Source organism: Berghia stephanieae, chromosome 1, assembly GCF_034508935.2.
Source record: "Berghia stephanieae isolate SIO BIC M18660-M18661 chromosome 1, UCSD_Bste_1.3, whole genome shotgun sequence".
Lineage (NCBI taxonomy): Eukaryota > Metazoa > Mollusca > Gastropoda > Nudibranchia > Aeolidiidae > Berghia > Berghia stephanieae.
The window spans coordinates 128,517,434-128,532,067 of NC_088360.1; the positions used below are offsets into that span (position 1 = coordinate 128,517,434).

A 14,634-nucleotide genomic window follows, 5' to 3' on the forward strand; every position below is an offset into this window, starting at 1 on the left:
GAGGTCAAAAGACCGCGCACCCCCCCCCCCCCCCCACACACACACAGAGAGAGAGAGAGAGAGAGAGAGAGAGAGAGAGAGAGAGAGAGAGAGAGAGAGAGAGAGAGAGAATCTCATGGGTAATGGCTTCCTCATCATTTAGAAACGAAAAGGTGGAATTCCAGCATATCAGGTCGTCTTGAACGGGGATCGATGATATGGAACGCAATTCAAAAATAATTGTCTTTGAAGACATTTGATGTTGTTTGGTTTGATCCTACAAATCAATATGAATCTGTACAGCACCAAATATTCCGGCAAGCTCTAAAAACACATAATTTTTAGATAGCGCATAATGCAAAATGCCTTAGAAATACATAAACAGCTTCAGAACGATTGTGTAAACGTTTATGTTGGTATTGCAAGGTCACCAAAACTATTCGTGTTGACCACGGAGGTACTCCTAATGCAGCTAACAGAAAATCCGATCAAATAGATCTTGGTCATGGACATATCATTCCCCAACTAAAACCCTTCATGGATGACGTGAATGTATTCTAAACTAATGAAGGTGATGCTCATGCAATACTGAATAATCTAAAAGAACTAATCAGCTGGTGTCGAGCTTCAAGGGTTTGTCAAGTAATGATACTCGTTGTGAAAAGAAGGCTATTGGGTGGAAATGACGACAGGGTAATGTCAGCTGATTTAGCCTCATGGGACGACCATCCAAGAGTTATCTAACAAACTAGAATTAAACCGGGCTAAAATGTAAGGGGCTAAAATGTAATTTTAGCACGTATATGACGTGGTGAACTAATTTCAGGTAAAAAACAAAAACATCAACTATCGGTACACAGAAAAGCTAATGGTAAACAACTCAGTGGAAAATCATTAGCCTTCGCCAAAGGATAAAAAAGTAACGACGATTTTAAATGTGTATACTTTCTATTTTGATCGCAAGTATATAAGAAGTAAGAAATGTATAGATAGTATGCAGATGACGTCACTCAGGCCTTTGTTGTGGTTTTTGCCATCCGCGTTTGTGAGTTGTTCTCACTAAACTGTCTTAACCTGACTATAAAAGTTCATGGTTACACAGAGTTTGTGTGTTGGTCCGTTATACTTCCGGATGGCAATGTTGTGAACTCCTTGGCCAAGCGCAGTCTATCTATATGTAAAAGTATGTGGGGAATTTTTTATGATTACGTCTCGGGAAAAATTGTATGAATACATAGGGGCTGAAAACTGTGCACTGAAAAAATTTGAACATTTATATAGCGCAATATCCACTAAAAACGTGTGTAGTGGTGGGATAGAGTGGACTTATTTTGGTCGCTCTGCCTATTTCTATTTTTTGTGTGATTATTCCCAGGGATGTTATTTTATAAACTTTATATAGTTTTATTCGTCTTGTCGACGTTTTTGCAGAGAAATATTTTTTATTTGTAGTCATTGGATTATTAAACCTTACATTAATATCTATAAACTATTTTACAATAATTTTTGAAAAAAAAATTAACGGCCATTTTTACACAGTTGTTTTATGAACTATTTCAAGATACAAGGTAGGACGTTCACCCTTTTTTACTATTTAAATCGACATGTTGTGAACTCGAAATCTCACAAAGGTGACACCCCCCAAATATAGATAACAACGAAATACCCATGCTTTGACCTGCATCGTCTCAGACAGGTTGACAACAGCTCATTGTTAAAAATAATTGTGCAACAACTAGTCTAGAAAGCTGTGGACTGAATTGAAGTCACCGTACAAAGAAAAAATGAATGAATTACCAATGAACATGACCCAAGAAAGCAGCAGACCAGTAACAATAATATGACAGATACTCACAAACGTGGAGGATCGAAATTAAAATCTAAACTTAAACTTCTAGGAATACATTTTTAAAGTGTAAGACACAAAAAGGAGGAGTTATCAGTCCTGATGGACGAAACAAAATGTGATATTATGATTGGCTTAAACCAGGCATAAACAACTCAGAAATTTTCCTTCAGGATTTGTGAGACCCTGTTATCAGATCCAGACACAGAATCAATATTCTGCTAAATAAATAGAGAAAACGAATATAAGCAATCCTTAGTTATAGATGCTATTTACAGACCACCCTCAAGCACCACGGACTATAACACAAGTGTCTGTGAAACACTCCTCAAACTGTCAGGAAGGACTCATGAAGTAATCGGTGGCGACTTAAATCATCCTGACATTGCCTGGGAGATCGGAACATCCAAAAACCGACAGTATAATAAAGAAACTAATGAACTTGTCCTGGAAACAAATATGGACCTTAACCGACAGCAAATGATTAGCTATAAGCCCCCCCCCCCCCCCCCCCCCCCCCAAAAAAAAAAAAAATATGGTGCATTGACGTCCATTTCCCAAAATGGCCTAATCTAATAGACAAAATGAAATCGATGCCAGGGTTGAATGACCATAACATCCCTTATGTAGAATACCTGTGTAACAATCCCAGAATAAAGTCTACTAAACGCAAGGAATTTACCCAATGGAAACCGTACGGTGCTCTAATTGGCTAACCAATCAGCGGCCTCGATGAGAAAAATATCCGCCATTTTGATGTTGGCTGGGAATCGCGTTACTATAGTAAACAAGCGCTGATCGGCCGTTCATGAAAACAAGTTGCTGCTCGCTCGTTTAACTCAAAATTATTCAAAACGATCTCTCTAAAATGATATAAATGTGACTTCTTAAGGTTTTCTTCACGGTCAAAACCACACAACATTCTATTAATGATTACGTCCGAGGCAAAAAGGAATATTGACAGGTCGACCGAGAGTTGAACTCGTGAGACGACAAACATCAATGCGAAGTGTAGCGAGAGTCAAGCTATTGTTTGTCTTGTCCTATTCTATATAGAGAAAAGGATAAATAGTATAGCCTCGTGTGTGAGTGGTTGCGTGTCATAGTCTTGTTTTTAAATTGTTTCTGTTGTTTATGTGTGTAGTGATGACTCTCTCACACTCAATTTCAATGCCGAAAGAGGAATTCCCGCACACAAGAAAGGGGGAATTGGGGGTGGTATTTGGCATACATATTGTATAGTATCTAGTTCTAAATAGATAACTGATTAGAATTATATTATGATATATAAACACAATGCCAAATACAATTCCGAAGTTTCCTTATTTCAAATGAAGTAAAGCTCCAAAACCTAATGGTAGTGATTGTAGTACTGAGTGTTAGTGAGGTGATGTGGTGTTGGTGGTGGTTGTAGTTGTAGTAGTAATAGTGATGATGATGTGGTGGTGGTGATGATTGTAGTTGTAGTAGTAGTGGTAGTGATGATGATGTGGTGGTGGTTGTAGCAGTAGTGGTATTGGTAATGATATGGTGGTGGTGGTGGTTGTAGTAGTAGTGGTCGTGATGATGATGTGGTGGTGGTGTTTGTAGTAGTAGTGGTAATGATGCGGCTATGTGGTCTAGTAGTATGACACTCGCTTCCGGATCGGAAGGTCCTGGGTTCGAGCCTCGCGCTCGGCGCATAGTTGAGTCCTTGGAAAAGGCTCTTTACTCACATTCTCTCACCGTACTCAGGTGTAAAATGAGTACCTGGCCGTTAACAGAGTTGTCTTTGTCCGAAAAATTGTAATATCGCCTAACAGGCGTCATGTCCCGTCCTACATGTTAAATGTTGACCAGGGACCCCTTGTAAAGCGCTTTGAGCACATTTAGTAGATATTGCACTATATAAAGCTCAATTAAAAAAAAATATTTCAATGATGATGATATGGTGGTGGTGGTTGCAGTAGTAGTAGTGGTAGTGATGATAATGTGGTGGTGGTTGTAGTTGTAGTAGTAGTGATAGTGATGATGATGTGGTGGTGGTTGTAGTAGTAGTGGTAGTGATGATGATGTGGTTGTGGTGGTTGTAGTAGTAGTTGTAATGGTGATGATATGGTGGTAGTGGTGGTTGCAGTAGTAGTGGTAATGGTAATGATATGGTGGTAGTGGTGGTTGTAGTAGTAGTGGTAATGGTAATGATATGGTGGTGGTTTTAGTAGTAGTGGTCGTGATGACGATATGGTTGTGGTGGTTGTAGTAGTAGTGGTAGTGATGCTATTGTGGTGGTGGTTGTAGTAGTTGAGGTAGTGATGTGGTGGTGGTTGTAGTAGTAGTGGTGGTGGTGGTTGTGGTAGTAGTGGTAATGATGATGATATGGTGGTGGTGGTTGCAGTAGTAGTGGTAGTGATGACGATGTGGTTGTGGTGATTGTAGTAGTGGTAGTGATGATGATGTGCTGGTGGTGGTGTAGTGGTAGTGGTAGTGATAATGATGTGGGGCTGGTGGTTGTAGTAGTAGTGTTAGTGATGATATTGTGGTGGTGGTTGTAGTAGTAGATGATGTGGTGGTTGGAAAACACATTACAGGTTATAATAATACATGATTACACACATTCTCTAACTTCATTTTTTGACAGCTTCGTTGTGCCATAAATATACGCAACAGTTCTGAAACATTTTATTGTGGATTTTGATATTGTTTGTTGTTTTTCTTGTGTCGTTATGTTGACATAGATACCGAATGAATGGTAATTACTACATTCTCAGCCAACAACAAAATGGCGCTGAATGCTTTCATTGGTGGACACTTTTTAGGCTTCGTACGTATTCTCATTCGTTTAATTCTATGACTAAACGTAAAATATATTTGTGGGAAAAGGCTGACATTGTGTTGATGAAAACTGAAATTTAAAATTTGGTAGGTTTTTTCTCAAAAACATCACAAAAATTTGTCCTTTAACTCCCTTTGGAATTGTGTAAAGAACAGCCTCCTTTTAATGCAGGAAAAAAAGGTACCAACAAAACTGACAACCACAACAAATAACAAACCCTGGATGATTACAGAGAACAATTGCATTTTGAGGAAGAAGAAAAAATGGTTCAAAAAAGCAAAATTGTCTATCTACGACTGTTTTAAAGAAATATCGAGATAATTAAACATATTGGAGAAACCAGTATCGAACAGCTGATACCGAGTACATCAACAACATTATTGAAGAAGACACGGGACGAAGAAAACAACTCTGGTCGTATATTAAAAGTAAAAACAAAGTTATCATTGGAATAGCTCCACTGAAAGACAAAAATCAAAAGCTAACTCAAGAGCCAGTAATGAAGAGAAATATCTTGAATGAACAATTTTCATCTGCATTGTCCGAATTATCTAGCAAAGTCGAGGGGAAACTCATTGAAACAAAGTATACCCAATGGAGAAAAACACTGCGGAGCAAAACACTGCATCTGAGAAAGGTGTTCTCATGCTTATGAGAACTTCAATGAAAGTAAGGTCTCCACCTTCTGGCATGTCAGCTAAATTCTTAAAAACATTCTGTAACGAACTGGCATCCATCTACACATTCTTCTACCAATTCTCATTGGAACAAGGCCAAGTTTCCAAAGACTGGAAAGATGCTCACACTACCCCGATATTAAAAAAGAGTGACAAACACAGTGCTGAAAATTATAGGCCGGTATCTCTTAAATCCATATCATGTAAACTGTTAGAACACCCATAATATGTAGCACGGCAATACAATGAAACACCTTGATTACCACAACGTGCTGACTGATGTCCAACACGGCTTTCACACGCATCATTCGCGTGAGTCTCAAAACGTGTGATGATTTTGCTAATACAATAAATAAAGGAGGCCAGCCATATGCCATTCTACTGGATTTCAGCAAAGTATTGAGTAAAGTACACCACCAAAGCCTCTTGAACAAACTTGATCATTATGGGATCTCAAAAATAAAAAATAAAATTAAAATATAAAATTCCCTATATTCATCTCAAAGGGGAACTTTCTCTCTCGGTTTTATTCCAAGAGAAGACTGGAATAACCTCAGCGTCAGCACCCCAAAATGAGCTAGGGTGAGGTGACTTGCTCAAGGCCACACGGCGCAGCGCCGGGTGATCGAAAGACCGTACCGCTGAGCCACGCTGTCCCCAGGCATGGATTAAATCGTTTTTTTCAATGAGACCCCAAAGAGTCATGGTTAAGAACAAAAAATCATCATCACTTCCAGTCCTGTAGGTATACCCCAAGGAACACTTTTAGGCCTTCTTCCTTTTTTCAATATATACATTAATGATATGCCAAGTAAAGTATCAAAACCTCAGTTGGTAGAGCACTCGCTTCACAATCAAAGTGACCGAGATCGATCTCGGGTGCAGTCGAGATTTTTTCTGACCCCCCTGTCCACCCAGCAGTGATTGGGTAGCTGGGTCTGTTAGATATGGTGGAGGGTACTTTGCGATAGACCAGCGTCCTATCCAAAGGGTAGCAAGGAATTGCTATTGTCCGTTTCACGCTATAGAAACTCCGGCTTCATTGGCCTAATAGTTCTGAAGGACTACAACCACGCACCGCTCAGCGAGTGTCGAGAACTTTTCTTTAGTCTGTCTGGGTTTCACGTTGTGTATTAACGTTTTAACTATTGTTGTACTGGCTAAAGAAGGATTTTGAATCTGAAACTTTAAGTAGTTTGTTCTTTTCGCAGTTGTTATAATATTCTCTTCTGTATATTAGGGAATTCAACTTATTTTTATGGAAAGCTTCAACTAAAACGAAATATTATTTTCTTTTGTTTCATGCTATCAATGCGTTTTATATCTTCTGAAAATAACTATCTTGTTTTCATGATTGATTTATAGCTAAGTAGAAATATAATTGTTATTTAATCACACTTTAGTTCCGTAAACAGAATTTCAAAATGACCTCTGCTCCTTTTTGACTGACTAATAATTTTTTAACATTGGTATTACGTACAAATTGGTCTTTGATCGATTTGTTATATTACGATTATCGATATTGTAATGTCATAACTTTGAGATAAAATTATAAAGACAATTTTGCCGAGGCATTCTAAACAAGCTCTTTTGTTGACAATGCCTGTTAGGTTGGAGTTATTGATTACAGCAATGACATGATGTTATTACTTCAATTTGAATAGATTTTTCACATTATTGCCGTGAAATAAACTTTGCTATCCTACATTAATTATTCAATTGCAACATCCATATCTCGTCAGTCTTTAAACAAATAAAATCAATCACTTTTATTTGTGTTTTGTTTTAAATTTATATCTTCTAATGTTAAGATTACAACTCCATTACTAGGTAATTGGAGTTGATAACCGTATTTTATTGAATCAAAATACTCACACGCGTCTTTTAAAATAAGATTTAGATCTATCTCTTAAAGTAAGTTCTTTTAAGAAACCACTTCTTTCTAAGCGGTTGTCTCAATAGTAATTGATTATTTTCATGTGAATGAACTGAAAACTGTTGCATTTTCACTATATCTATTGATCATTATGTTCTTATTTCAAAATCATGATAATAAAATAGTTACTATAACGACACAAAAGGCATTAATGGTGCAATACATGTACCATTGATTATTTTTAAAACTAACGTTTAATAGACAAAAGATTTTACGATTTTTTTTCTGTGCCATGTAATCTAATGGTACCGTATCAATAAATATACATGAACAGCGAGCAACACATACGTTATAAGTTAAACAGAACCGATATGTCCTTAAAGTAGCACCTGGAGATGTAAAAGAAAGCCCCATCAGCAACCTGGATTAAGGACCAATATGATAATGATTCAAAATAACCTCACATCAAAAATAATATTTGTAACCAATCTTATCAAAAGGGTATTAAGTCGGGTTTAACCAGGTGCCAAAAATGATTTAAAGATAAAATGACGGGAAGTGTGAGATTGTGGTTTGCTTTTTTAACTTTTAAAAATAAATCCACTGTCATCAAAAAAAAAAGATAAAAATGTAACTTAGTCGTGTATTCATTTTACAATACATTCATTTTTTAACATTTTACCCAACATAAAATACTGATTCGAAATGGTGGGTCGCATGTCTTGTTTATTTTTGATAAAAAGAATAGTTTTGAAAATTGATCATTACTTTCGCCATTTGATAGGCTATCATTGAGCAGCTAGATAGCAATTCCAGAGACCTAAAATTACTATATATTTAATCTTTGAATTATTTTGAATCAATTTGATACAATTTGAATTAACGATTCTCATCGCTACGTTATTTCTATAAAAGACTTCATGTACCCGATAAGTTAACCCTATTCCTGTACTGTGGAGGACATTTGTACAATTTGTATCCCAAGGCCTGTTTTTTTTGCTCTAAAATATTATTATTTCAACGTATTTGCCTCAAATTTGGACAATTCCTCAGAAATAATGAGTTATAAAAAATGACTAGGTTTTGAGATACACATGCATGACGTTTCTCGTGTCCTATTCCTCCATTGTGGGGTACAAATATATCCCAGACTCTTTATAAGGAAAAAACAAAAATATACTGATTCCTGCACTGTGGGGTACAAATGTACCCCATACTACACATTAGTTAAATACAAATGTTTTCTTTATATCCCATTGTGTTTATGATTGGGAGCAATAGCTAATCTGTGTAGCAAATTTTTGGTAGTGGATCAGTGTTAAACATTGGTGCTTCAGGCAACTCTCAGTCTCTTGGTGTTTGACCCCCAGCAACGACAACAACAACAACAACAACCGTCTCTTTAGTGAGCATGAGTAAATAACACTACATATATCCCTAATGCAGATATAATTGACACAGAATAAGATTATTTATCCATCATAAAGAGCGCAAGCACAAACCACCGAGATGCTAAAAGATTGAATACCAAAGAAAGCATTATGCCCATTACCAATCTGAGGTTAATGACAACAAAACATCCCTTTTCTTCACTTGGCTGTGATGGATTGGGCTGACCAAAGGCTCATTTTGAATGCTAAATGCTAACCCAACTATCCAAAAAACGGAAATTCTATCGACTATTCTACTAGTAGTAGGCTTCGAGTGAATGAAATGTGGATTGGGGAAACCTGAATTGAGCCGAAAATACTCCTGAGGTGGAGGGGGGGGGGGGGGGTTTAATGAGCTCTACGATATGAAATTGGGTCACTGGATTGAAGTTAAAAAAAAGAAAGATTCATACACTGTTGAAACAGTCAGAGGCAAGACCTAGATGAATGTTGACAACACACAATTGATGTTTGTGGGACTCATCTACTTTCCCTGCTGCAAATCACCGCAGCCAGTCACACAGTATCGATAGTACTATGCACAGTGATGAGGCTTGCAATTGATTTCAAAACGATCTGGTTCTAGAAATTGTTTGATAAATATATTTTGTGAAAAAATACTTATCAATGGACCATGTCCTATTCAGAGGATAGTTAACCATTGCAACTGTCCATTTCACACAAGAAAAAATTCCAGCAGAGTGAGCTTGACAAAACCAGGGGTTATAATAAGTTATTTTGGATATATGAAGCAAACCGAATTGGGACAAGAACTAAAGACGTCAGATGATCACCAGCATATGACTAGTTTTGTAGCAAAGACAAGCAATCTTGAACATGGTCAGTGGCTGGTTGGATGGTAATAATAATAACAAAGTAGCCTTGGCGTTGTCTTTAGATATTTTTAGGTGTGACGATAACCGAATATGAGCCATTATAATTAACGAATGGTAGAACAGAAAGAAGCCCTACATGTTGCGTGTACTGTATGAAATAAAAACTATATTTCATATGACCTGTGCAACGAATTGCACTGGAACTGCACACCACAAATATGAATTAGAGATAAGAAGAGGCACATACACTCCGCATGAACAACATTTGTACCCAAAGCACAGAAATCGAATTAATATTAAAAATAAATCCCAATTACTCTGAAATGCATTTATTGTGCTGAAAAAAAAATTCATACGGTATTTATATATTTGTTGTATAAGTATAGGGTACATAAGTACCCCACAGTGCAGGAATAGAATTATAAAGATTAAATTGCTTTTATGAGTATGGGGTACATTTGTACCCCACAGCGCAGGAATAGGCAATTGAGGTTTTTTTTTCCTTATGTGAGGGTTTGAAGTACATTTGTACCCCGCAGTGCAGGAATCGGGGTAGTTAAACACAGTGCAGGAATAGGGTTAATTATTTTAAAATCTATTTGAATTATTTTAATTTAAAAAATCTCATTACTACGTTTGTTCATCAACTGACTGCATGTGCCCAAAACGTGAAGTACCTTTTAACATATTTACTGAGACATTTAAATCAAAGAATCTCCAAAGCACCTTTGTTCATCAGCCGACTACATGCGCCCGATATTTAAGTCACAAAGAATGACAATTTCTGAAGACTACATGATACGAATTTAAACCAGTGAATAAACGGGATTACTTTGAAAATGAATAAAAACTTGACCAATAGACAAAGCGGTGTCTTTGATCATGAAACCTTGCCAGAACCAGTCATGAGTGACGAAATCCGGGTTATCTTGGAAGAGTTTGTTTGGTCCTTCATGCTGCCATTAAATGTGTTGTGCGTTGTAACAAACATAATCAACATCCGTGTGTTTATAATGCAAGGTGTTCAAGGGGATAGTACTAACATGGGATTTGTCTGTTTATCCTTTTGCGACCTGTGCGGAGGCGCCACAAATATACCTTACTCTCTCTGTAGTATAGTAAAGTATACCAGCAGCCTTTCAAATTACTTTGAATGCATTGCCTATACAATACCTCCTGGTTACGTGCATATTTTCGTGCATCACATTAGTGCCTGGATAACTGTTTATATATCTTTGATAAGAAGCATCTCCGTTATTTTTCCTTTGAAGGTAAAATTGATGTTCACCCCGAAAATTACAATAGTTGTCATAGCAACTATCATCTTCGTGTTCATACCGCTGCAGTTCATGTATTCTGCATTTACCTATATTGTGTGGGGTTTTGTACCCGAGTATAACACAACTATTGCCTATGTAAAGAATTCTCAAATTGCAGATACCGTATTTCCTTACCACCAACTTCTTACAACTCAAATTCTCCCGGCTTTTGCAGTCACTATCGTATCTATAAATACAGCCCTTATGACAAAGAAACTTATTGAAGTCAAGAAATGGCGACTTAATAACTCCAGTCATTCAATTACAGATGACAAAGAAGAAAATACAAATAAAAGGAAGAATAAACCGTTAGCATCTAAGGACATTGAGCTTATCAAATTCATAAATGCGACAACAAGTATATATCTTGTTTGTGTTTTAATAGGTTTTATGCCTAGTATTGCGGTTATGACTTTTCCTGGTGTCAGCTTTAATGGAATCAACAAGAATCTATTCTACATTATTTTTCCTGTACGATTTTTGTTCGACGCTGTTAACGGATCCATTAATTTCTTTATGTATATTCGCGTGTCCAGTCGTTTCAGAGAGGCTTTTGACAAATCGTTTAAGTCGTGCTCAAATCAAAGTCCAGCGGAGAAGCGCATGCAATGAGAGAAGCATCAATAAAACTTGAGTATTAAAGAGGATTATAAGGATATTAAAGATTAAAATAATGACGACACTTGTTTATGAACTTTTAAATAGAAATATCAAATTTGACCCCAAAAAAAAGGAAGCTAGATTTAGTGAAGGTGAAATTCGATTGATTTTATACAGACAGAGGTAAGTCAATCTTTGGCATATTACTTCCAAAAATAAGTACTAATGTGACCAATGATGGTCTAACCCGAATTGCATTAACACACTCAAGTCTACTGTCACTTTAAGTGTCTTATTAGATTTTAATACAAAAAAGCTCGTTTAAAAGATGGATAATCTAGAATGTGCCAGTTATAAATGGAGAGTTTCTTTCAAAGTTATGGGATCGAAGTTGAATTTCCAAATGAATCTCATAAATTCTTTATAACTTGCGCATTTATCATTACTATCAGCCGTAATCTCATAAAAGAAAATGTTCTAATTTTCATCATTTATTTAGAGAAAACAAATACATACATTATTTTGGTTAATAGAATAGTAACTTGGGTGGGTTTTATTTTATTCTATTTTTTGTTTTTGTTTTTCGGTCTTTTATGAAATCAACTAAAACAAATATAAAGAAAGGATGGGGTTCCGTAAAGACGAAGTAAATTTTTTGCCAACGAACACAGAATTATTGGCAAATAAATAAAAGATATAAAACGATTCTTTACACATTGAGTAACTTGGGACTCTTTACTAAATTAAGGGTAATTTTATCACCTGTTGACTTAAATGGTAATTAAGAAAAAATGCTAGTATATAATAATCGGTCATTGACAAATGGCGAATATCATCGATTTAAATGAGTTGGCAATTTTACCTACCAAAGTAAGTTTAGCTAAGCGGTATGGTTTCAGGTCTGTGAAACATATCCTAGCGGATTTTAATCTTCAATTGAATAAATCAAAATGGGTGTACTTTTATCATATTATCTGTCCAATCGAAAAAATGCGCCGTCAACAGAAATAAACGTTTGATTTAGGTCATTTTGTTTTATCTGCCCAATCTGAAGAATACGTTTGTCAACCAACTTCTGCTAGGAACTACAGTGGCTTAAATTTTGTTGGGCCATACGGAAAATCATCAGATCAGGCACAAGAGGATCGACCATGTTTCTCGGACAACGTGGGTTTGTTTTTTGTTTTTACAAATATGTCCTCATTCATTAATAGATAGCAAATCATAAAAATGAAATATGATGTAATTTTTTAAGAAGTAAATTAGAATTAAAGAAAAAAAACCCACTCGGTGTGACTTTTTTGTGTATGCTGCGGGGCTTAGTTTATAACTTCTACGTTTTGTGTTGGTACCAACAAAAGTGTATCAAAACAGCATTTATATCTTTGATTAATGTAAACAGTTTAACAGCACAGTTGCTCTTTAATATCTGTAAGATCATTTTTAAAACTCTATTTTGGGTAATATGATACATTCATATCATCCACCTGATCAAGAAAGACAATGGTATATTAACAATAATAGAAGTTTAAATCAAAGTGATTTTCTAGATACATATCCAGAATATTATCCATAAACATCTGGACAAGTTTCCAGACAATCACATTGACAGGATAATGATTTTTCTTCTGACCAGATGCACTCCGAATCTCAAATGACAATCCTCTTGTTTTGTATCTTCAAAGAGATGCGGTAGAGACATCAACTCTTCTTCTTCTTCCTCTTCTTCTTCTTCTTCTTCTTCTTCTTCTTCTTCTTCTTCTTCTTCTTCTTCTTCTTCTTCTTCTTCTTCTTCTTCTTCATCGTCATCATCTTCTTCTTCCTCCTCCTCGTTCGAGCAGCCAACGACATCATGAAGGAGATAGGCGCTGTGTCGTGTTGTATGTGTTCGGAGCGGTCAGGAGTTGTTCATGACTTGGTGCTGTCACTATCAACTGTGAAAGGTGAAATACGAATTGAACCATGTTGGACGTCATCCATTATTCTCAATCTATTCAAATATTTCATGATAGTATTAATAAGAAACTAAGTCCCCGTCTTCGACGTTAACTTATAGCCTGACACAAGAACCCACTAGGACTGATGGTTTGACGTCATTTTTTTTCGGGTTTTGCGCCGTCTAGTGAGTTGTTGTTAGTAGGGCTCAAGGAAACAAGTGATTCCATTGGTTGACCTATTGAACTCACGATTTGTTTTGTTTTGTGGCCAAAGACTTGTCTTTTGACGTCATTTTTTGGTCAGTGTCAGACTATAAGTTAAGGATAGATAGTTTGCATGAACGGGGCCGATTAGAGATGACGAAGATTGGGATTGTTTGGAAGCTGCCCACTTATTATGACATCCGAAATGCTATCGCCGTCCACATCTACGCCAGAATAGAAAGAGAGGGTGGAGCCTACCATGATATAACATTTTACAGAGCCCTAATTTCATCATAAAAGTTCTGTCCACTGACAGGTGGGTGGATATCGCTTTCCAGATCTGATGTCCTGATATTTTTTACCAATCAACGATTGCTCATTTGATAGCTCGCTTGTTAACATGTCTCAGCTCATCCCTTGATTTATGATCCGGCATCACAGGCGATACATGTTGTATAACTTCAAAGACCACGGTTGACCGAAAGCGACGAATGGTTGGACCACGAGCCTTGTATGTATAGTTACGTCACTATCTCAACGCTTATGAATTCCTTAGTAAGGCTGGACTCACAATCAAAAAACGAAATCTGTGTTTTAAACTCTTGAATCAAAGAGGTACATGAGCGTGTTCGCCTCATTAAGAAATTAAAAATGATATATAGATCAAGAACATCGACCAGAAAATAAGGAAATTATAAAATTATTATATTTGAGAAAGCTGTTTTCAAAATCAAATCTATTACAAAAAAGGTTACTTCTAGACCGATTTTTGTGAGACAAAGACAGTTTTTCTCCATTTTTCAAGCTGATTCTAACAATGTGGTTTTCAAATTTATCACAATTAGATTATTTGTATTATTATTTTTTTAATGCCCAATTGACTGCTCAGTATATGAATACGTAATCCTTGATGGCTAACGAGTAGGTGTTAACTTTTGCGTATCCCTTTCCCACGCAGACGCACACACACACACACACACACACACACACACACACACACACAACATGATCAGATTTATAGTGCTTTTTTCCCTCTGGATACGCTTTTATGCTCGTCGGAAAAGATTTCATAAGGGCGTCCGCCATTGTTCCGATAGTTTAGAGCAAGTTACTAAGTT

The 14,634-nt window shown here is 36.5% G+C and overlaps 1 protein-coding gene across 2 annotated transcripts; it reads left to right on the top strand.

Annotated features, from left to right (window-relative positions):
- The first annotated feature begins 7,538 nt into the window (after nt 1-7,538).
- LOC144965474 (uncharacterized) lies at nt 7,539-12,655 on the top strand. Of its 2 annotated transcripts, none has more exons than XM_078900854.1 (2): nt 7,539-7,713; nt 10,131-12,655. In XM_078900854.1, the coding sequence occupies exon 2, from the start codon at nt 10,296-10,298 to the stop codon at nt 11,385-11,387; it is 1,092 nt and encodes a 363-aa protein (XP_078756980.1). In that variant the 5' UTR covers nt 7,539-7,713; nt 10,131-10,295; the 3' UTR covers nt 11,388-12,655. The 2 variants fall into 2 exon arrangements, with proteins under 2 accessions (XP_078756980.1, XP_078756988.1); XM_078900862.1 differs by having other exon boundaries at nt 7,554-7,691; nt 10,131-12,398.
- Nucleotides 12,656-14,634: the final 1,979 nt, after the last annotated feature.

What these genes read in the sequence shown, in the direction of transcription:
- LOC144965474 (XM_078900854.1), top strand. Translation starts at nt 10,296, where the DNA reads ATGAATAAAAACTTGACCAATAGACAAAGCGGTGTCTTTGATCATGAA.